At 47.5% G+C, this 21,956-nt stretch overlaps 5 protein-coding genes and 1 long non-coding RNA gene across 6 annotated transcripts; all 6 read right to left on the bottom strand.

Moving 5' to 3' along the window:
• Nucleotides 1-208: 208 nt before the first annotated feature.
• On the bottom strand, nucleotides 209-1,543 carry LOC135113321 (uncharacterized). Its single transcript, XR_010274785.1, has 3 exons — nucleotides 1,410-1,543; nucleotides 963-1,109; nucleotides 209-626 (listed from the first exon to the last, which is right to left on the bottom strand). It is a non-coding gene; the product is annotated as an uncharacterized LOC135113321 (long non-coding RNA).
• Nucleotides 1,544-3,493: 1,950 nt separating this feature from the next.
• LOC135113320 (cuticle protein 8-like) lies at nucleotides 3,494-5,231 on the bottom strand. Its single transcript, XM_064028540.1, has 3 exons — nucleotides 4,402-5,231; nucleotides 4,140-4,286; nucleotides 3,494-4,032 (listed from the first exon to the last, which is right to left on the bottom strand). The coding sequence occupies exons 1-3, from the start codon at nucleotides 4,411-4,413 to the stop codon at nucleotides 3,700-3,702; spliced, it is 492 nt and encodes a 163-aa protein (XP_063884610.1). The 5' UTR covers nucleotides 4,414-5,231; the 3' UTR covers nucleotides 3,494-3,699.
• Nucleotides 5,232-6,622: 1,391 nt separating this feature from the next.
• Nucleotides 6,623-7,722, bottom strand: LOC135113312 (cuticle protein 21-like). The gene is made up of 3 exons (XM_064028528.1): nucleotides 7,658-7,722; nucleotides 7,192-7,359; nucleotides 6,623-7,035 (listed from the first exon to the last, which is right to left on the bottom strand). The coding sequence occupies exons 1-3, from the start codon at nucleotides 7,667-7,669 to the stop codon at nucleotides 6,745-6,747; spliced, it is 471 nt and encodes a 156-aa protein (XP_063884598.1). The 5' UTR covers nucleotides 7,670-7,722; the 3' UTR covers nucleotides 6,623-6,744.
• Nucleotides 7,723-9,858: 2,136 nt separating this feature from the next.
• Nucleotides 9,859-10,705, bottom strand: LOC135113319 (cuticle protein 8-like). Its single transcript, XM_064028538.1, has 3 exons — nucleotides 10,633-10,705; nucleotides 10,371-10,517; nucleotides 9,859-10,271 (listed from the first exon to the last, which is right to left on the bottom strand). Exons 1-3 carry the CDS (start codon nucleotides 10,642-10,644, stop codon nucleotides 9,960-9,962), a joined length of 471 nt encoding a protein of 156 aa, XP_063884608.1. The 5' UTR covers nucleotides 10,645-10,705; the 3' UTR covers nucleotides 9,859-9,959.
• A 2,375-nt stretch (nucleotides 10,706-13,080) lies between these two features.
• Nucleotides 13,081-14,082, bottom strand: LOC135113461 (cuticle protein 8-like). The gene is made up of 3 exons (XM_064028719.1): nucleotides 14,045-14,082; nucleotides 13,590-13,733; nucleotides 13,081-13,478 (listed from the first exon to the last, which is right to left on the bottom strand). The coding sequence occupies exons 1-3, from the start codon at nucleotides 14,054-14,056 to the stop codon at nucleotides 13,188-13,190; spliced, it is 447 nt and encodes a 148-aa protein (XP_063884789.1). The 5' UTR covers nucleotides 14,057-14,082; the 3' UTR covers nucleotides 13,081-13,187.
• A 2,552-nt stretch (nucleotides 14,083-16,634) lies between these two features.
• On the bottom strand, nucleotides 16,635-18,500 carry LOC135113318 (cuticle protein 21-like). Its single transcript, XM_064028537.1, has 3 exons — nucleotides 18,461-18,500; nucleotides 17,932-18,078; nucleotides 16,635-17,015 (listed from the first exon to the last, which is right to left on the bottom strand). Exons 1-3 carry the CDS (start codon nucleotides 18,470-18,472, stop codon nucleotides 16,725-16,727), a joined length of 450 nt encoding a protein of 149 aa, XP_063884607.1. The 5' UTR covers nucleotides 18,473-18,500; the 3' UTR covers nucleotides 16,635-16,724.
• Nucleotides 18,501-21,956: the final 3,456 nt, after the last annotated feature.

Genomic DNA, 21,956 nt, shown 5'->3' with positions numbered 1-21,956 from the left:
GTGGGCCGTGTGGGGAGTGTGCACGGCGGCTTGTCCTCTGTGGGATGCGCTGTGTGTAGCCTGTGATGGTAGTAGTGGTGAGCTGTGGAGTGGTGAGGGAGGGAAGGGCTGTGTTGAATGTGGCGGGTGGGAAATTAGTGACTGATATGGAGGGAAAGATTGAGGACACCTGTTGTGGTGATGAGGAAATGACGATGAAAGGCAGAAATTTTTTTTATCACATTCGTTTATTGCTTTGCGGGAAGCAGGCACGTAGTGGTACAAGGGAGTATTTACAAAGACAGAAAGACTTGGCCGTCACGAGGGTGCAGCATTACCCGTAGGACGGGCGGGGCTGCTGGTAGGACGGGGCGGGGGCCTGGTAGGACGGGGCGGGGGCCTGGTAGGACGGGGCGGAGCCGTAGCCCTGCTGTGTTGGGTACTGTGCCTCGCCCTGGTAGTTGACCTGGGCCACGAAGCCTGAATCGCCGTTGACGGTGTAGGTGACCTCCTGCAGACGGCCGTCAGGCAGCTGCACGTAGTAGGATCCCTGGGTGTCGTAGCCGTCGCGGCCCTCCTGGTGGCCGTAGTCGTTGCCGGAAAGGTCGTCCTTGACGTTCCAGCTGAAGTCATACTTGGGGGGGACTCTGTGGGTGGGAGGAAGGGAGGGAAGGTGAGTGTGTGTGTGTGTGTGTGTGTGTGTGTGTGTGTGTGTGTGTGTGTGTGTGTGTGTTTGTATGTGTTTATACACAAGCACATATACTATAAGTACTGTGGCATGTTTCTAGTGGTCATAGAACTCTTTTTGAGATGTATTTATTTCTTGTTTGTGTTTATACCCGTTGTCATTTTTGTCCATTTACAAGTATGTTATAAAGAATATAAGATACTGGACCAGGTTCCTAGATGTAATATAAAAATGTCTGTGATTTTGTGGTCAATAAATTTCTATCTATCTATCTCCTTGTCGCGGAAGAACTTACCACTGGCTGGGGTGCGCTGTAGGATGGCGCGGGGGGGCGGTAGGATGGGGCGGGGGCGCTGTAGGTGGGAGGGGGAGGGGGTGGGGGTGGCCTGTAGGGAGCCCTCTCAGCAAGGGCGACGGCCACGAGGGCGGACAGGAGGACGAGCTGGTGGAGGGAGAGGAATCAGTGTGGTTGGCAAGACGCGTTGAGAGGCGTTGTCGGTGTGTGTGGGAGTGTTGCCATGTGTGGGGTGTTGGGGGCAGTGTGTGTGGGGAGTGGTGGTGGTTGTGGTTGTGGGGAAGTTTGTTGTGGTGTTGGGGCGCTGTAGCGTGGTGTGTGTTGGAGGTGTGGTGGGGTGCATGTGTGGGTGTTGGAGGCAGCTTGTGTTGTGGAGTGTTGGGTGTGGACGTGTGGGGTGTTGGGTGCATTAGGTGCAGTGTGTGCACGCCAGAAGTGGGGGAGTACCTTGAGGGCCATGTCTGGGGCTGAGGTGCGTCGGGGACTGGTGGCTGCCCTGCCTCTCGGTCCGCTTATATAGTGGTGGCGGCTGCGGCGTGGCGCTGACGTAACGAGTGGAGATGAGAAAGCAGAGTTATTTTTGAGGCACTGGAAGGCAATGTTGTAATGGGAGGAAGGAGATACGAAGGGCTGGGGGAAGGACGCGGCGTGACCTTGAGACTCACACTGCAGGGTCAAGAGCCACTGCAGTCTTCATGTTAGTGCGTGACTTACCGTGTTCTGAGTGTGTGTGTTTGAACTAGAAGTGTTGGTACTCTTATTTTCCTGCCTGCTTTGTTTAAAACAAAGCAGGCAATGGATATTTGTTGACTCAGTGAATGTTGTCGATAATAAACATGGATCTATCTACTTTCCAATCACCCACTTAATCGATCAATAGATTTCTTAATGTACTTATCTATCTAATCTTCTTCTTCTCCTTCTTCTTCTTCTTCTTCTTCTTCTTTTTCTTCTTCTTCTTCTTCTTCTTCTTCTTCTTCTTCTTCTTCTTCTTCTTCTTCTTCTTCTTCTTCTTCTTCTTCTTATTATTATTATTATTATCATCATCAGTGTTTATAATTCCATCGCAGGGCAATTAATGCTTCCCATCGTTGTCAGCTGCCAATCTGTTCCACGCCACCCAGGCAAAATTTTTTTCTTATTCGTCTATCTACTTCTCTGTCTGTTTTATATATATATATATATATATATATATATATATATATATATATATATATATATATATATATATATATATATATATATATATATATATATATATATATATATATATATATATATATATATATTTTTAGCAAGTTGCTCTTTTATTAGTCTACTTGTTTATCTGTTTTTATGTCCGTTGCGTGGTGTTTCTTTCGCATATTATTTTTTTCTTAGATATCTTCCTTCAGCGTATTCTAAGATCTTCTCTCTGGTCTTCCTCTCTTCCTTTTGCCTAGTATGTCCATCTCCAGCATTCTCCACCGCACTTACTCCTCATCTTTCCTCTACACATGGCCACACCACCTCATTCTTCGCTTCTCTTTATCTCCAAACTGGTCTACGAGTAAGTGTGCCGTCTTTCTAACAGACTGGTTTTCAATTCCTCAATCTCGTCACTGATTTGGATAACATCATCGATAAGTGTAAGATAATCCAGGTGTTCTTTCATCTTGATTCCTTCGACTTAACTCTCTACTTTTGTTCCCATACTGATGCCTTCCCTCTGATAGGCTGAGTTCTCATTCCTCTAATCTCGTCAATAATTGGGATAATAACATCGCTAAGTATGAAGCAATTTAAATCTTCTCTATTGATTTTGATACCAGCGACTTTCCCAAATTGACTTACATGTGCTGTCTTTCTAATGGATGATTTTTACTTCCTCTAATATCGTTACTAATTGGGTTAATGTCGTCGGTAAGTCTGAGATAATCTAGGTATTCTCAATTGAGTTTGATCCCCTCGACTTGCCTCTCTGCTTTTGTTGCCAAATTGACCTTAGCACGCCGTCTTTCCAATAAACTGATTTATAATTCTAATCTCGTTACTAATTGGAATAACATCACCGATGAGTCTCAATAATCCAAGTCTTCTCCATTCATCTTCATCTTCTCGACTTACCATTCAAAAATTTTCCGCAAGATTTCTCAAATAGCAGTGGACAGTTAAAGCAGACTACATGCGTTGCGTCACCGTGATGAGGCGGCGGGAGCAACGAGGCGGGAGTGATTGGTCACGCCTTGGGGGAAGCCACGCGACCGCAGGAATGAATGTTGCGTGAACCGCCCCAGGCAGCTTGTGGCCACCTGGCGGGAGGGGGACGCTTGGCGGAGTGAGGCGAGAGTGTGCGGGGAGATGGGGAGGTGTCTGAAGAGTGGAGAGAGAGAGAGAGAGAGAGAGAGAGAGAGAGAGAGAGAGAGAGAGAGAGAGAGAGAGAGAGAGAGAGAGAGAGAGAGAGAGAGAGAGGTGGGGAGATGGGGAGGAGGTGACTGAATAGTGGAGAGAGAGAGGGTGTAAGGAGAGATGGTGAAAAGTTGAGTGAAGAGCGGAAGAAAGGCTGTGATGGGTTGGGGATTTTTGGAGGAATGAATGACTGTGGTAAGGAAGGGCGTTGTGACGATGAATAATGGAACTTGAAGGAAAGACGGTGTTTTTATCGCATTTGTTTATTGTTCTGTGGGAAGCAGGCACTCACTGGTGTAATGGAGTATTTACAAAGACAGAAAGACTTGGCCATAACGAGGGTGGAGCATTACGCGTAGGACGGGCGGGGCTGCTGGTAGGACGGGGCGGGGGCCTGGTAGGACGGGACGGGGGCCTGGTAGGACGGGGCGGGGGCCTGGTAGGAAGGGACGGAGCCGTAGCCCTGCTGTGTTGGGTACTGGGCCTCACCCTGGTAGTTGACCTGGGCCACGAAGCCTGAGTCGCCGTTGACGGTGTAGGTGACCTCCTGCAGGCGGCCGTCGGGCAGCTGCACGTAGTAGGATCCCTGGGTGTCATAACCGTCGCGGCCCTCCTGGTGGCCGTAGTCGTTGCCGGAATAGTCGTCCTTGACGTTCCAGCTGAAGTCATACTTGGGGGGACTCTGTGGGTGGGAGGAAGGGGAGGACGTTGAGTGTGTGTGTGTGTGTGTGTGTGTGTGTGTGTGTGTGTGTGTGTGTGTGTGTGTGTGTGCGCAAAAGCAGAACTCACCACTGGCTGGGGTGCGTTGTAGGATGGCGCAGGGGCACGATAGGATGGGGCGGGGGCGCTGTAGGTGGGAGGGGGAGGGGGAGGGGGCGGCCTGTAGGGAGCTGTGTCGGCGAGGGCGACGGCCACGAGGGCTGACAGGAGGACGAGCTGGTGGAGGAAGAGGAATCAGTGTGGTTGGGGCATGGTGTATGTGGGCGTTATTGGGATATGTGTGGTGTGCTTCAGGCGCAGTGTGTGCAGTCATGAGGAATAGAGGGAGTACCTTGAGGGCCATGTTTGTGTGTGAGGCGCGGCGGGGACTGGTGGCTGCTCTGCCTCTCGGGCCGCTTATAAAGTGACGGGAGCGGCGTGACGGTGACCTTACGAGAGGAGAGAGGGAAAGGATGAGGCCTGTTTCAGACGCACGGAAGCACGGAAGGAAGTGAAGCAGTGGAAATGTGGAGGCGTGTCACGATTTAGTGAGAGAAAGAGGTGATGGACCTTTGAATAATCGACGTCATGAACCTGAAGTGTTTTTAGAGGCCTCGATGGACAGCCTGTAGAATCATTTCACGCATCCTGGATGGTTGACGTTTGCCCGCGGTGGGTGATGCTGGACTCTTGAAGTGTCACCAGTAAGAGCTCTGACGCTTCATATTGCCCCCCGACGTAATGTCAGATGAAGACCAGACTGACGGCAACTCGCGGGTGATATCGGCCACTCAGCGATCACAGAAAACAGTTTCCGGCGGGACTCGATCTCAGGAACCAAAGCTCATCACTTCAGTGTGTGGACCACTCTGCTGCTCTCCTCCTGAATGGATGGAGGGAGGGATGCAGGAAAGGAGGCGGTGTGTCCCTCAGTGCCATGCAAGATCAGAATCCGGTGGGTTTTTGTTTTGTGGAAGGTGATGCGTCTTGTGCGGCAAGTTAGCGTCACCATACTTCCGATCCATTAAACCAACACCGGCCAGGCTCCATCTCACGCTCCACAGCCCCATCTTGTTCCGGCCACATTATCTCTCTTTGCATTCTTTCCTCCTCGGCTTCATCTCTCCTGTATCCACACCCTCATCTCACCTCGCCCTGACTTTCCATCTCTCACCGGCCCCGTAACCCGCCAAGCTCCTGTCAGTAGCATCGTCACAGTTTACTTGCCAGTGCATTGCAATTAGATCCTTCTTTCTATTAGTTTTTGGGAGATAAAAGGACATAGCAATTGTTATTTTCTTTTATATATATATATATATATATATATATATATATATATATATATATATATATATATATATATATATATATATATATATATATATATATATATATATATATATATATATATATATATATATATATATATATATATATATATATATATATATATATATATATATGTGTGTGTGTGTGTGTGTGTGTGTGTGTGTGTGTGTGTGTGTGTGTGTGTGTGTGTGTGTGTGTGTGTGTGTTTTTGCGGTCCTTCACTTGTCTCTTTCACATGAAAATGAATGAATAGATGAATAAGTCCAGTCTTTCAACACAGTTTCATTTGTTTACCTTTCTGTGGTTCCATATAATTTTTGGTCCGCCTCGCAGCCTCAGTCTGCTGCACCTGCTGCACCATCACGCCGTTGTCATGCAGCATCATTTCTACTCTTTGTAGTCTCGAGTCATTTATCTCACCGCTTCCCTTGACCTTGTAACCTGGTTGTCGCGGCGCCTTTAAGCAAGCAGTCAGTTAATCAGTCATGTAGTCTCTCCAGCAGTCTCAGCTTACCGGTGTTCCTGCATGTCCCTCAACTCTCTGAATGTTGAGCCGCCTTCTCAAGGTTGATGAAATGGTCTGGTGCGCATTTTCAGTATAACTTTGAAAAACACCATTGAGTAATCAAGAAGCTCAAACTTTTAGGGATCTATACTTTTATTTGTTGTTGAAATGAATATCAAGTGTTTTATTTCCATTACTTAGCGATCAAAATGAAATTTCAGCACTCGATAATCTGTATTTCAACACCTTGCTGTTTTCCTCCTCAGCCCCTGGCTCTGCCTCGTGGCGCCTTCCAGCGTGCAGCACTTCATCTTCTTGATGAAGGAATTTGAATATATTATTTGCGTGATACTTTTCGTAACTCGGAATAAATTTTATGAATTTTGTATGTAGAGTAAGAGAGAAATGTATTTTTTTTTTTTATGTAAGAGAAGCTTTGGCCAATGGGGGAAAAAAAAGAAGGCACATTCAAGGTTCCAGTTCCCAAAGAATGAAATCAAAATGATTATCCAGAATTTTAGAAGTCCTGAAAACTCCCTCTTGAAACAGTTCACATCAAAGGTAAGAGGAAATGTAGAAGCAGGCTGGGGGTTCCAAAGTTTACCAGTAGAAGGGATAAGAATACTGGTTAATTCTTAATGGGAGGTGTTGGTGAGGTGATGGGGACTGGAAGAGGAAGCAGGGGGCGTGTTGAGGAAGGCGGTGAGGGCTGGCAATGGTGGGTAAAGGAAGAGCAGTGTTTTATTGCATTCATTTATTGCTTTGACGCAATTCATTTATTGGGAATGACGCACGCACAGTGACTGGTGTAATGGAGTATTTACAAAGACAGAAAGACTTGGCCGTCACGAGGGTGGAGCATTACGCGTAGGACGGGCGGGGCTGCTGGTAGGCCGGGGCGGGGGCCTGGTAGGACGGGGCGGAGCCGTAGCCCTGCTGTGTTGGGTACTGGGCCTCGCCCTGGTAGTTGACCTGGGCTACGAAGCCTGAGTCGCCGTTGACTGTGTAGGTGACCTCCTGCAGGCGGCCGTCGGGCAGCTGGACGTAGTAGGATCCCTGGGTGTCGTAGCCGTCGCGGCCCTCCTGGTGGCCGTAGTCGTTGCCGGAATAGTCGTCCTTGACGTTCCAGGTGAAGTCATACTTGGGGGGACTCTGTGGGTGGGGAGGGAGTGACGGTGAGAGAGAGAGAGAGAGAGAGAGAGAGAGAGAGAGAGAGAGAGAGAGAGAGAGAGAGAGAGAGAGAGAGTGTGTGTGTGTGTGTGTGTGTGTGTGTGTGTGTGTGTGTGTGCGCGCTAGAGCAGAACTTACCACTGGCTGAGGTGCACTGTAGGATGGCGTGGGGGCGCTGTAGGATGGCGCAGGGGCGCGATAGGATGGGGCGGGGGCGCTGTAGGTGGGAGGTGGAGGGGGAGGGGGTGGCCTGTAGGGAGCCGTGTCGGCGAGGGCGGCAGCAACGAGGGCTGACAGGAGGACGAGCTGGTGGATGGAGAGGAATCAGTGTGGTTGACAGGACGCGTTGAGAGGCGTTGTCGGCATGTGTGGCAGTGTTGCCATGTGTGGGGTGTTGGGGGCAGTGTGTGTGGGGCGTGGTGGTGGTGGTGGTTGTGGTTAAGTTTGTTGTGGTGTTGTTGGGGCGCTGTAGCGTGGTGTTGAGGGCGGTGTATTGGGGGTGTGGTGGGGTGCATGTGTGGGTGTGGGAGGCAGCTTGTGTTGTGGAGTGTGGAGTGGTGGGTGCATTAGGTGCAGTGTGTGCACGCCAGGAGGAAGGGAGTACCTTGAGAGCCATGTCTGGGCCTGGGGTGCGTCGGGGACTGGTGGCTGCTCTGCCTTTCGGCCTGCTTATATAGTGGCGGCGGCGGCATGGTGCTGACGTCACGGGAATAGAAAGAGAGAATGAATGCTGACTGATTTCAGAGACACAGAATGAAGTAAAGAGGTGAAGCTGTGAAAGGAAGTGACGAGAAATGTAAGGAAGAAGAAGCAATGGATGGAGGAAGAGAGGGAGAGCGAATGTCAAGAAGAGGAGGAGGCTGAGGCCTGAGAGGGAGCGGCAAGAACAGAATCCATCCCAGCTTTATTTTTGGAAAGTGAATTGTTTTGTGTGGTAAATTACTGGCCTTTCTTCAGGGACCTGAAGGTTTAAGATTAATGTTATTAAGACCTTCTTATATCGTTGGTACACATTATCTTGTAGTTGGTTTGCTTTTGACCATGAAGTTAACTTTTTAAGAACTTTTCCTTAATAACGGGTTTCCGTTAAGTCTCATTAATAATACTATCTACAATTTTTTAGGAAGCATATTTAGTCAGCCCTTCTCTAGCCACACACAAAAGATGCAGAAGAAATACATTGAATTACCTTACTAGGATCGTATTAACTATACTATTAGACACTCACTGCCATACTGAAGGCACAATATCTTGATACTAAGTTTTTGTTTTATTTTTACTAATACCCACACTGTTGCCTTTTTTTTTTTTTATAATTTAAGGACAGCATTCCTATTGGACTTATCTCTAACATCATTTAAGAATTTACTTGTTCGAGTTGTAAGGCTCGATATATTGGAGAAACAAAGAGAAATCTAACACATAGAATTAGTGAACATACAACTCGATACGTACACAGAAACAGCTCATCCTCCTTTTTCAGCAACAAGAACACACTCTCACACACATGAACATCCATTTTCGGAGAAGGATTTCAGCATAGTACATAAAGCTGATGTACATACAGACATAAAAGAACAAACAAAAAAACATTAAAAGCTAATTACATTAAACACTTGAAACCTGAATTAAATAACCAGTTGTTATCAATAAATACAGTTATATCTGTTTAAACTCGGTTCGGAGCTTTGGATTCCGAGGTAGTAACGAACCTAACACACACACACACACACACACAATGCTATCCCTTGTCAGTCCTCATTACTCCTTCAGCTGGAACACACGAGGTCGTTGTCTGTCATTACTACACCCTGAATTTTGTTGCTGTTCTACGTTGATATCTATATGCTGTGTTTTACTTCACAATAGTTATTTACTTATCTGTATTGGTAATTTTATTCATCGCTTCGCTTATCCATTACTTATTTGCGTAAGGTGAAACGTTGCAGCTTCAATAAATGAAGAATTTCTCTCTCTCTCTCTCTCTCTCTCTCTCTCTCTCTCTCTCTCTCTCTCTCTCTCTCTCTCTCTCTCTCTCTCTCTCTCTCTCTCTCTCTCTCTCTCTCTCTCTCGGTTGATATTAGGAAGGATCACAATCAATAGTGTGTGCTAGGATTAGTGTACAGGCCGCCGAATATTATAAAAGAAGCTAGCAACTCACTATGGCAGGAGATAAATAGAGCAAGTAGATACAGTCAGGTCTGTACGGTAGGTTTTAATTCTGGGGATATTGACCGGAGCCTGATTGTGGGTAACAGTGAAGCAGAGGACTTTCTTAATGTGATTCCGGACACTTTTAACGCAGGTAATCTCGTAACCTACAAGGAAGAATAATAATACTCTAAATTTACGTAATTCTGACAATCAGGGAGGAAGAAGTCACACGGGTGGAGGTTGGAGGACAGTTAGGTTCAGATTAAAGTGAATTCATGAATGAAGTTGGAAGTGCGTGATTACTTAACTGAACATCTGACTAGTGAGTTCTTTGAATAGATTCTCTGTGCATTTGATGTGTCCACACAACAGGTATGGGAATGTGTTCCCGAGAGCACAAGTGCGTTCACAAAGTAAGAACAGCAGGGCGCAATGCTCCTCTACGCCTTCATCTTGTACGAGAGATGTTGAGTAAATATCATATTAAACTTGAAGATTTTATTGAACATTTTCATTGTTGATAGGCAGATGTAATTTGGTCTTGAACGAAAAGGGCAACAATGAGCTGTTGTAGGCTGAGTGACGAGTGAAGGTGTGCAGCATTGGAGGAGGAGGAGGCTGAGAAATGGAGGTTGGAAGGAAGGACAGTGCTTTTATCACATTCGTTTATTGCTTTGTGGGAAGCAGGCATGCACTGGTACAAAGGAATATTTACAAAGACTGAAAGACTTGGCCGTCACAAGGGTGCAGCATTACGCGTAGGACGGGCGGGGCTGCTGGTAGGACGGGGCGGGGGACTGGTAGGTAGGGGCGGGGGTCTGATAGGAAGGGGCGGAGCCGTAGCCCTGCTGTGTTGGGTACTGGGCCTCACCCTGGTAGTTGACCTGGGCCACGAAGCCTGAGTCGCCGTTGACGGTGTAGGTGACCTCCTGCAGGCGGCCGTCGGGCAGCTGCACGTAGTAGGATCCCTGGGTGTTGTAGCCGTCGCGGCCCTCCTGGTGGCCGTAGTCGTTGCCGGAATAATCGTCCTTGACGTTCCAGCTGAAGTCATACTTGGGGGGACTCTGTGGGTGGGAGGGAGGAACGGTGAGTGTGTATGTGTGTGTGTGTGTGTGTGTGTGTGTGTGTGTGTGTGTGTGTGTGTGTGTGTGTAAGCAACTTACCACTGGCTGAGGTGCGCTGTAGGACGGCACGGGGGCGCGGTAGGATGGGGCGGGGGCGCTGTAGGTGGGAGGGGGAGGGGGAGGGGGCGGCCTGTAGGGAGCTGTGTCGGCGAGGGCGACGGCCACGAGGGCTGACAGGAGGACGAGCTGGTGGAGGAAGAGGAATCAGTGTGGTTGGGGCATGGTGTATGTGGGCGTTATTGGGATATGTGTGGTGTGCTTGAGGCGCAGTGTGTGCAGTCATGAGGAACAGAGGGAGTACCTTAGGGGCCATGTCTGTGTGTGAGGCGCGGCGGGGACTGGTGGCTGCTCTGCCTCTCGGGCCGCTTATAAAGTGGCGGGAGCGGCGTGGCGGTGACCTTACGAGAGGAGAGAGGGAAAGGCGGACGTTTGTTCCTGATACACGGAAGGAGGGAAAAAGGTGGAAATGTGGGGGTGTGTTACGAGGAAGGGAGGGAAAGAGGTGATGGACTTGCGGATATTTGTCTTGATTTTGCCTGAAGCATCTGTAGGCTTCGTTGTTGAAGGCTTCCATGGCGCTTCCGTGAATTTGTTTTTCCTCTTTTGTACGATTTGAACCGTTTCAGAACAGGAGTATCAATATACTTCTGGAAATTATTTGTCAATTTTTTTTTTTGATCCCCTCTTTGGCTTTTTGGTGTTACTCTTTTGTGCTTTTTATAACTACTCTTTGTACTTTTTAACTTTTTGACAATTTACTCTTTTGTACACTTGGCTAGTCTCCCTGGCGAATAAAAGAAGAAGAAAAAGAAGAAGAAGAAGAAGAAGAAGAAGAAGAAGGAGGAGGAGGAGGAGGAGGAGGAGGAGGAGGAGGTGGAGGAGGAGGAGGAGGAGGAGGAGGAGGAGGAGGAGGAGGAGGAGGAGGAGGAGGAGGAGGAGGAGACAAAGACGAAGGAAAAGAAGAACAAGAAGGAAAAGAAAATGAAAGAAAATTGGAAACAGATGGATCGTGGAAAAAACAAAAAACAAAAAACGTTCAGCTTGTAGCGGTATTCAACATGAAGATCCCGAGTCCATCACTTCATTGTGTGGACGACTTGGCCAGCCAAGGAGAAGAGAAAGGGAGGGGGACTGAAGAAAGGGGTCCTTGAAACTCAAGTCGCAAAATCACGATCTGCTCTATTTTTTGCTTTTGGAAGGTGAGGCGTCTTGTGCCACAAGTTAGCGCTGCCACTCTTCCCGAGTCCTATCCAAGCCCTCTCAGGCATCATCCAGCTACTGCCAGGCCCCATGTCACGTCCCGCACCCCATTCAGCCCCGTCCCTCCCTCATCATTTCGAAGTGTTCCTCCTTAGCTACATCCACACCTTCATCTTAGCCCTGACCTCCATCTCTCTCAGCGCCAGGAACCCACCACGCTTCCCTCTGCAACATCAGCACAATTTCCTTACTGCTCCATCCCTCCTTGAATTTTTCTTTCTTCAGAACTTGTTTTTGGAGTGTGGTGTCCTCTCCTGTTTTGTATTTTTTAGTCATTTGCCACCTCTCTTCACACGTGAAAATCAATGAATATCGAAATCCAGTCTCTCAAATCAGTATTTTTCGGACTCTGTTCCTGTTCCTCAACACCGGCCTGCCCTAACCCGTGTTGCCTTCGCTACACCATCCCGCCAGTCTCCTGCAGCCACGTTTGTACTGTACCAACACACTCACTCATGTCAGTCAGTCCCTTGAGCCGCGTGATCCTGTTGGTGGGGTGCCTTGAATGAATTAGATAATCAGTCATTCGGCCACTCCACCTTTCCTGTGTCCAGTAACATCCTTAAAGGTGATCTTCTACCAGCCAATAATTTGGCCATCCTTCGCCACTTTGCAGTCTTTCTTCCCAACACTCGACCCTTCCCTGCAGCTCTCTTCTGTGTGTGTCACCTCAGCTTCTTGTTCATAGTTTTTGTTTCGCTGTTGTAGATTGATATCGTGTTTGTTCTTCTGACACCCCTCTCCTTCTCGTCTTCTGGTTCTTATCCTCGTCGATTTCGGTGCTGTCCTTGTGCTTGTCGTCGCTGTCGTCCTCATCGTCGTCCTCTTCTTTTTTCTCCTCCTCCTCCTCCTCCTCCTCCTCCTCCTCCTCCTCCTCCTCCTCCTCCTCCTCCTCCTCCTCCTCCGCAGGTCAGTACAATACATTTATCATGTGGGGTATAGTATATGGCAATTTTTCCGTAATTTTCACTTGAGTCAGAGGTGACTTAAGGATTCTAGTATTGGGTGACTGCAACAGGTCAACACAAGGAAAGTTGGTCATTTAATGAATGGAAATCCCGCACTGCTCCTGCAGTCGGCTGATGGAGGCAGTGGCAAAGCTTGTTTGTGAAGCGAAATGTTTTGTATTACGTATTTCGTGCAAAAGTTTGTATGTTTTCCTATAATCATTAAATGCAGCATTACCTGCGTGTCTCAGTATTTTTGTAGCAATGTTCGTTCTTTTAAAATCGTTACCACTGCTCGTCAGGAGACTTCTGTGGAGTGTCTTGTTTGAGTTGCTGATGGTGAAGGGTTGAATGTTTTATATGAAAACATTATGTAACATTATCAGGTTCCTAAATTTTGTTTAATTTTCTTTACGATTAATAATTATTGTATTTAAAGGAAGACGGCAGTTTTTTTTATGATCGTGATAGGCTGAGGACTGGAAGGAGAAGAGAAGGGAGGCCATGAAGGCTGGAAATAGCAGGATGAAGGAAGGGCGGTGTTTTATCGCATTCGTTTATTGCTTTGTGGGAATGACGCACGCACAGTGACTGGTGTAATGGAGTATTTACAAAGACAGAAAGACTTGGCCGTCACGAGGGTGGAGCATTACGCGTAGGACGGGCGGGGCTGCTGGTAGGACGGGGCGGGGGCCTGGTAGGACGGGGCGGAGCCGTAGCCCTGCTGTGTTGGGTACTGGGCCTCGCCCTGGTAGTTGACCTGGGCCACGAAGCCTGAGTCGCCGTTGACTGTGTAGGTGACCTGCTGCAGGCGGCCGTCGGGCAGCTGCACGTAGTAGGATCCCTGGGTGTCGTAGCCGTCGCGGGCCTCCTGGTGGCCGTAGTCGTTGCCGGAATAGTCGTCCTTGACGTTCCAGGTGAAGTCATACTTGGGGGGACTCTGTGGGTGGGTGGGAGGGATGGTGAGTGTATGTGTGTGTGTGTGTGTGTGTGTGTGTGTGTGTGTGTGTGTGTGTGTGTGTGTGTGTGTGTGTGTGTGTGATGAACTCACCACTGGCTGAGGTGCACTGTAGGAAGGTGCAGGGGCGCTGTAGGTTGGGGCGGGGGGGCTATAGGTAGGAGGAGGAGGAGGGGGCGGCCCGTAGGGAGTCGTGTCAGCGAGGGCGACCGCCACGAAGGCGAACAGGAGGACAAGCTGGTGGAGAAAGAGGAATCAGTGTGGTTGGCAAGACGCGTTGAGAGGTGTTGTCCGCTAGTGTGACAGTGTTGCCATGTGTGGGGTGTGACGTTTGGGTAGCTGGGGGCAGTGTGTGTGGGGCGTGGTGGTGGTTGTGGGGACGTTTGTTGGGGCGCTGTAGCGTTGTGTTGAGGGCGGTGTGTTTGGGGTGTGGTGGGGTACATGTGTGGGTGTTGGAGGCAGCTTGTGTTTTGGAGTTTTGGGTGCAGGACGTGTGGACTGTTGGGTGTATTAGGTGCAGTGTGTTCATATCTGGAGAGAGGGAGTACCTTGAGGGCCATGTTGGGAGCTGAGGTGCGTCGGCGACTGGTGGCTGCTCTACCTCTCGGCCCGTTTATATAGTGCCGACTGCGGCGGCTTGGCGCTGACGTCACGAGTACAGAGGGAAGGAATGGTCACTGATTTCAGAGGCCGAAAATGAGGTTAGGAGGTGAAGATGTGAAGGGAAGTCAGGAGGAATGTAGGGAAGGAGGGTCGGTTGGATAGGATGAACTTGGAAGAAGAGAGAGGACTAAAAAGAAAAGCACGTGACGTGACGTTGAGAGGGCGTGGCGAGGCCAGAATACACCACAGCTTTGTTTTTAGAAAGTGAACAGTCTTGTCATAATAATAATAATAATAATGATAATAATAATAATAATAAAAATAATAATAATAACAATAACAATAATAATAATAATAATAATAATAATAATAATAATAATAATAATAATAATAATAAACGGTTTATTATTAAGGCAGTTTAGAAACTGAAAATGTACAGAGGGGGTGGGGAAATACTTAACACTAATCCTAAAGCTAAGTCTAATCTAGAAAAACGAAATACTATTGATTGACGGCTCCCACCATGGTGGGAATCGCGCTGAGTCTGTACCGGTCCGTGCGCGGTGCATTTAGTGGCGTTATTTTGTTGTGGTGTCTTGTGGCACGGACCGGGCGAGGCACGTTAGGCGGCAGCATGTGTGCGAGACGTGGATGATGCAGAAGTCCCCTTCCAAACTTCTCCAGGGCCTCTCGGTGCCTGGTGGATAGTCCGGACAGACTCAGGGTGGTCAGGGCTTCATTATAGGTGGTGTAGGCAGGGCCAAGGATGACCCTGCACACCCTTTTCTGCACACTCTCCAGCTGGAGCCGTTGAGTGTGTGTGAGGGAGGAGGACCACGCTGGGAAGGCATACATGAGTTTGGGAAGGGTGAAGGTTGCATGCAGCTGCTTTGGGCAGTTGAAATTTTTTGTCGCATCATCATCATCATCATCACCATGATCTTCATCGTCATCACCATCTTGAGCATCAGCTTCTAACATCGCACACCAGAACAATGGCTTACCTCAGCCTTGTCTGCTTATCTTTCAGCTGCCCGTCTGTTCCAGACCAACTTATCAAAACGTCTCGTCTTTTCATCCTGCTCTCCGTCTCTCCTCATTGCTTTTACCGTCTCCAGGTTGTCAGTCCCTTACTCCAACCGTCCATCTGTTATCTGTCTGGCGCGTCATGTGTCCTGCCCTTGTCCACTCTTCTCTTTGACTTGTACAGTTAATGTCTTCAATTTTGGTCTGCTCTCATACTGATGTTATTCTCTTTTCATCTTTTATTTTTGTGATAGGCATTGTTTATTTTTTTCTTTTGTATTCTTTGAGGGAAGCTGGAAGTTTCATTACGCGAAGACTCATGTGACTCTTGGTTTCTGACTCAAATGTTAAAACTGAATATCTGTCTTTCTCTGTACTGATGGTGATATTTTGACAACACTATTAACAGTGGGAGATTTTGTCACTTCGGCCAGCAGTTATTCACTTATTTATATTTCTTCCGATCTCTATGTCCAAACAGCCTCGCCCATAGGCTCCGCGTGTTTCCTTTGCCCTGCTTCACACTGCCCAACAACGCTGCGCTGTTGTGCGGTTCCAGACAACTTTTTTCCCTTCCTGTGTGTAACTGTAACTCACTCCCCCTGTCATCCCATTCCTTCAGTTATATTATCTGACTCGCTCTCGTGGTGTTTTGAATGAATGAATGAAATACGAATCTACACGATTGGTCCAGCCTTTGCCACCTCGCTGTGCCCTCCCAGCCCTTCGTCCCTACTTTGCAGTGCCCTTTCCAACACCTCGCCCTTACCTCGCAGTGCCCCTTGCAGTCCCATGCCTGTATCCCTCACTGACTCTCCAAGCCCGTCGCCCCATTCCTGCAGTGCCCCTGCCAGCCCTTCTCTCCTACCTCGCAGTGCCTCTACCAGTGCCTCTCCCTTACCTCACACTGTCTTCGACAATGGACCTAGACGGCTTGTCATTGCAGGTTCCAGACTTGCTGCCACTGTTTCTTGGTGTTTTTCATATGGTCCTCTTCATTGTTATTTTGGCATAATTCTTCTCGTCTTTCATTTATTTTCCTCATGAAAACATAATTTTGTTTAATACAATGCTGGTCGAGGCACTAACGTTGGTATAGTGTAGTTTAATCCCTACTTTAATTTTCGGCTTGAAAATTTCAATATACACATTTCCTTCAAGATACTTGATGGTGTTTTCTGTTTATAGTGTCATGTTTACAAACAAGAGGTCGGACTGAATGAAGCCCTTTTCTGTTCTTTTTCTGTTCTTCCACTCATAGTTCATTACGAGGAACAAACAGCTAAACACACAAATCCTCGTTCTAGATCGTCTCGCTCCTGGTATCTGTTGTCATGCATTTCAGGAAACATGTGACGACCCGATGGGACGGCACAGGTTGGTGCGATTGGGCGGAACGTGGCGAGGCTTTTGGCAGGATGCGAGGTGGAGGGTTGGTGGGGAGCTGGGAAGGGAATGTATGGAGAGTTTGGTAGGGAATTCGAAGTGTAGGGTGAAGGAAGGAGAGTGTTTTATCGCATTCGTTTATTGCTTTGTACGTACTGGTGTAATGGAGTATTTACAAAGACAGAAAGACTTGGCCGTCACGAGGGTGGAGCATTACGCGTAGGACGGGCGGGGCTGCTGGTAGGACGGGGCGGGGGCCTGGTAGGAAGGTGCGGAGCCATAGCTCTGCTGTGTTGGGTACTGGGCCTCGCCGTGGTACATGACCTGGGCCACGAAGCCTGAGTCGCCGTTGACAGTGTAGGTGACCTCCTGAAGGCGGCCGTCGGGCAGCTGCACGTAGTAGGATCCCTGGGTGTTGTAGCCGTCGCGGGTCTCCTGGTGGCCATAGTCGTTGCTGGAATAGTCGTCCTTGACGTTCCAGCTGAAGTCATACTTAGGGGGACTCTGTGAATGGGGAGGGAGGAACGGTGAATGAGTGAGTGTTTTTATTTTATTTATTTTTTTTTATGTAGGAAGGACACTGGCCAAGGGCAACAAAAATCTAATAAAAAAATGCCCACTGAAATGCCAGTCCCATGAAAGGGTCAAAGCAGTGGTCAAAAATTGATGAATAAGTTTCTTGAAACCTCCCTTTTGAAGGAATTCAAGTCATAGGAAGGTGGAAATACAGAAGCAGACAGGGAGTTCCAGAGTTTACCAGAGAAGGGGATGAATGATTGAGAATATTGGTTAACTCTTGCGTTAGAGAGGTGGACAGAATAGGGGTGAGAGAAAGAAGAAAGTCTTGTGCAACGAGGCCGCGGAAGGAGGGGAGGTATGCAGTTAGCAAGATCAGAAGAGCAGTTAGCATGAAAATAGCGGTAGAAGACAGCTAGATATGCAACATTGCGGCGGTGAGAGAGAGGCTGAAGACAGTCAGTTAGAGGAGAGGAGTTGATGAGACGAAAAGCTTTTGATTCCACCCTGTCTAGAAGAGCAGTATGAGTGGAACCTCCCCAGACGTGTGAAGCATACTCCATACATGGACGGATAAGGCCCTTGTACAGAGTTAGCAGCTGGGGGGGTGAGAAAAACTGGCGGAGACGTCTCAGAACACCTAACTTCATAGAAGCTGTTTTAGCTAGAGATGAGATGTGAAGTTTCCAGTTCAGATTATAAGTAAAGGACAGACCGAGGATGTTCAGTGTAGAAGAGGAGGACAGTTGAGTGTCATTGAAGAAGAGGGAATAGTTGTCTGGAAGGTTGTGTCGAGTTGATAGATGGAGGAATTGAGTTTTTGAGGCATTGAACGATACCAAGTTTGTGTGTGTGTGTGTGTGTGTGTGTGTCTGATTTCAGTGCATGCGTATAAGGGACTCACCACTGGCTCGGGTGCATTGTAGGATGGCGCGGGGGCGTTATAGGATGGGGCGCGGGCGCTGTAGATGGGGGCAGGAGAGGGAGGAAGCGGCCTATAGAAAGTCGTGTCGGCGAGGGCGACTGCCACGAGGGCGGGCAGGAGGACGAGCTGGTGGAGGAAGAGGACTCACTGTGGTTGGGAGGATGCGTTGGGAGGCGTTGTTGGCGTGTGTGGCAGTATTGCCATGTGTTGTATTGGCCGTTGGGGGCAGTGTGTGTGGGGCGTTGGGGGCAGTGTGTGTGTGAGGCATGGGGACGTTTGTTGTGGTGTTGTTGGTGCGTTGTGGCGTGGTCGTGGGAGTGGCTGTGAGGAAGTTTGTTGTGGTGGTGTTGGGCCGCTTGGGCTCGGTATTGAGGGAGGTGTGTTGGGATGTTGTGGAGTGCATGTTTGAGTGTTAGAGGCAGCTTTTGTTCTGGAGTATTGGGTGTGGGACGTGTGGAGTGTTGGATGCATTAGGTGCAGTGTGTGCACGCCAGGAAGGAGGAAATACCTTGAGGGCCATATCGGTGAATGAGGTGCGTCGGAGACTGGTGGCTGCTTTGCCTTTCGGCCCGCTTATATAGTGGCGGCTGCGGGGGCGTGGCGTTGACGTCACGAGGACAGAGGAGAACGTGGGTAGGAGAGGACTTAGTTTTGAGGCAGAGAAGAAAGCACAGAGGAGGTAACAGTGTCAAGGTGAGATAGGAGGAAAAAAGGAACAGAGACAGATGCAGGAAGTGACCCGGCCTGTACTTAAGGAAAATTTGGACAGCTTGCAGCGCTGCTTCCACATTCCTCGTCCTCCTCCTCCTCCTCCTCCTCCTCCTCCTCCTCCTCCTCCTCCTCCTCCTCCTCCTCCTCCTCCTCCTCCTCCTCCTACTACTACTACTACAACAACAACAACAACAACAACAACAACAACAACAACAACAACAACAACAACAACAACAACAACAACAACAACTACTACTACTACTACTACTACTACTACTACTACTACTACTGCTACTACCAGTACTACTACTGCTACTACTACTACTACTACTACTACTACTACTACTACTACTACTACTACTACTACTACTACTACTACTACTACTACTCCTTTTCCTTCTCAAGATATCAAGATATCATCCAGGCTTCTTAAAGAAGGAAGTAATGAGCTCGTGAAACCGATTACAATTTTATTGAATAAAACTTTACTAGCGGGTAAAGTCCCCCACGAATAGAAACTAGGAAATGTCACGCCAGTCATTAAAAAAGGAAATAAATCTCTCTCAGCCAATTACAGACAGATCAGTCTAACTTTAGTAGTTTCCAAGCTTATGGAAACAATAATCATAGATAAAATTGTTAGATATTTAGAAGAAAATAAAATCATAAGGGACTCGCAACACGGTTTCAGAACCAAACGTTCCTGCTTTACGAACTTACTAGACTTCTTTTATGAAGTATTTAACTCGTATGACGAGACAAAAGCTGTTGATATTATCTACCTCGATTTCCAGAAAGCTTTCGACACTGTTCTCCATAAGAGACTCATCAGTAAAGTAAAAGCTCACGGCATTGCCAGAAACACCCTGAAATGGCTGAGAGACTGGCTCTTTGACAGAAAACTGTGTTGTGATAAATGGAAAAGAGTCAGATTGGCATAAGGTAAATAGCGGCGTTCCTCAAGGCTCTGTATTAGGACCAGTACTTTTTATAATATACATTAATGATACTGATGAAGAGATAAATTGCAAAATAGATAAATTTGCAGACGACACCAAAATAACACGTAGAGTAACGTCAGTGTCACAATGGCAGGAACTGCAGTGTGACCTCAATTAACTAACAAGCTGGGCAGAAAAATGGCAGATGAGATGTAATATAGAAAAGTGTAAAATTCTACATATTGGAAGCAACAATGTTCAGGCGAGATATGTAATGAATAACATGCCACTGTCAAGCACTGATAAAGAAAAAAATCTTGGTGTCGTTGTGTCAAAAGACCTAAAGCCGAATCAACACTTCACAGAAACAGTAAAGACGGCAAATAAATTAGTAGGATTCATTGGAAGAACCCTTGAATTTAAATCAGAAAAGATTATACTTGCCTTATACAACTCACTGATGCGTCCTCATCTAGAATACTGTGTACAGTTCTGGTCACCATACTACAAAAAAGACACTGAAAAACTAGAAAAGATACAGCGCAGAGTCACAAAGATGATTCCAGGATTGCTTAATAAGCCGTATGAGGAACGACTGGAAGAACTAATCCTATTTAGTTTAACAAAGCGCAGGATAAGACGAGACCTAATTGAAGTGTTCAAAATTTATAAAGGATATAGTAACATTGATGCACATAAATATTATACCATTGATCATTCTCACCTAACAAGAAATAATGGATTAAAGATTGTACCCAAACGTTTTAAATCCCACGAGGCCAAACATTTTTTCTTTAATCGTACAGTAAATATATGAAATAATCTTCCTGCAGAAATCGTAAACAGCAATTCTGTTGAATCATTAAAAAAAAATAAAATAGACAAATATTTAAAAGCAAATTCCTAACAAGCTCTCTTCTTGTCTGAATAATTATTTTGCAGCACCAGTTTTATTATAAATTGTATTAACTTTCAGATAGGCGTATAGAGTTCACCATAGCGTGAATAGTAAAACTTCCCTTCAACCTTTCCTATGAAAATTCCATGTCAGTTTTTCCATACTGCATGGTACTTTTTCCCAATTATTTCCATGGCAGCGCAAGCTGGAGGGAGTGGTGGGTGGGGAGGAGCCTTCTGCTATGTTGTCCTGTCTCTCTTCCCTGTAGCTAGTTAGAAATAGTTACCAAACAGCCTTGAAAGGACCAAAAGGTCTGTTGGTGTTTGGCTTTTCTTTGTATTCCTTTGTATTCCTCCTCCTCCTCTTCCTCCTCCTCTTTCACAGCATGTCCTCACAGCATGACTGAAGAAGAGACGCAGGCATGAGTGCGGCCATGAGACAAGGACAGCAAGTTCTCCTTCCTCCGCACTTGAGCAAATTTGGAGAGAGAACGGCGCGGCACGGCACTCCTATTCCTTCTCCTCCTTGTATTCCTTCTTCGACGTTGTGATTTGTCGTTGTCGTCATCTTTATATATTGGTCGTTGTTATTGTTGTCGTGTTCGTCGTTAATGTTGATGTCGTCGTCATCGTTTTCATTGTATTTGTAGTTGTTGTTTTTTTCATTGTCGTGATCGGTTTCATCGTCGTTTTCGTTGTGGTTGTCATCATTGTGGTGGTCATTGTTGTTGTCATCGATGTTGTCATTACCGTTATTGTTGTCGCCGTCATCGTTGTCGTCGTGTTCGCTGTTTTCTTTCTCGTTGTCATTGTCGTTGTGGAAATTCAGTCTTTCAAATAAGTGATCTCCCGACTCTTTTTTTTTGTTCCTCAACACCGACCTGCCCTAACCCTGGTTGCCTTCGCTACACCATCCCGCCAGTCTCCTGCAGCCACGTTTGTACTGTACCAACACACTCACTCATGTCAGTCAGTCCCTTGAGCCGCTGATCCTGTTGGTGGGTTGCCTTGAATGAATTAGATAATCAGTCATTCGGCCACTCCACTTTTCCTGTGTCCAGTAACATCCTTAAAGGTGATTTTCTACCAGCCGATAATTCGGCCATCCTTCGCCACTTTGCAGTCTTTCTTCCCAACACTCGACCCTTTTCTGCAGCTCTCTTCTGTGTGTGTCACCTCAGCCTCTTGTTCATAGTTTCTGTTTCGCTGTTGTAGATTCTCGTCTTCTGGTTCTTATCCTCGTCATTTTCGGTGCTGTCCTTGTGCTTGTCGTCGCTGTCGTCCTCATCGTCGTCGTCTTTATTTTCTTCCTCCTCTTCCTCCTCCTCCTCCTTCTCCTACGCATTACGCGTAGGACGGGCGGGGCTGCTGATAGGACGGAGAGGGGCCCTGATTGGAAGGGACTGGGACCTGGTATGACGGTGGTGTGTGGTGGGGTGCATTTATGGGTGTGGA

The sequence above is a fragment of the Scylla paramamosain genome, chromosome 25 (assembly GCF_035594125.1).
Source record: "Scylla paramamosain isolate STU-SP2022 chromosome 25, ASM3559412v1, whole genome shotgun sequence".
NCBI lineage: Eukaryota > Metazoa > Arthropoda > Malacostraca > Decapoda > Portunidae > Scylla > Scylla paramamosain.
This window is presented reverse-complemented; position numbering and strand designations above follow the sequence as displayed.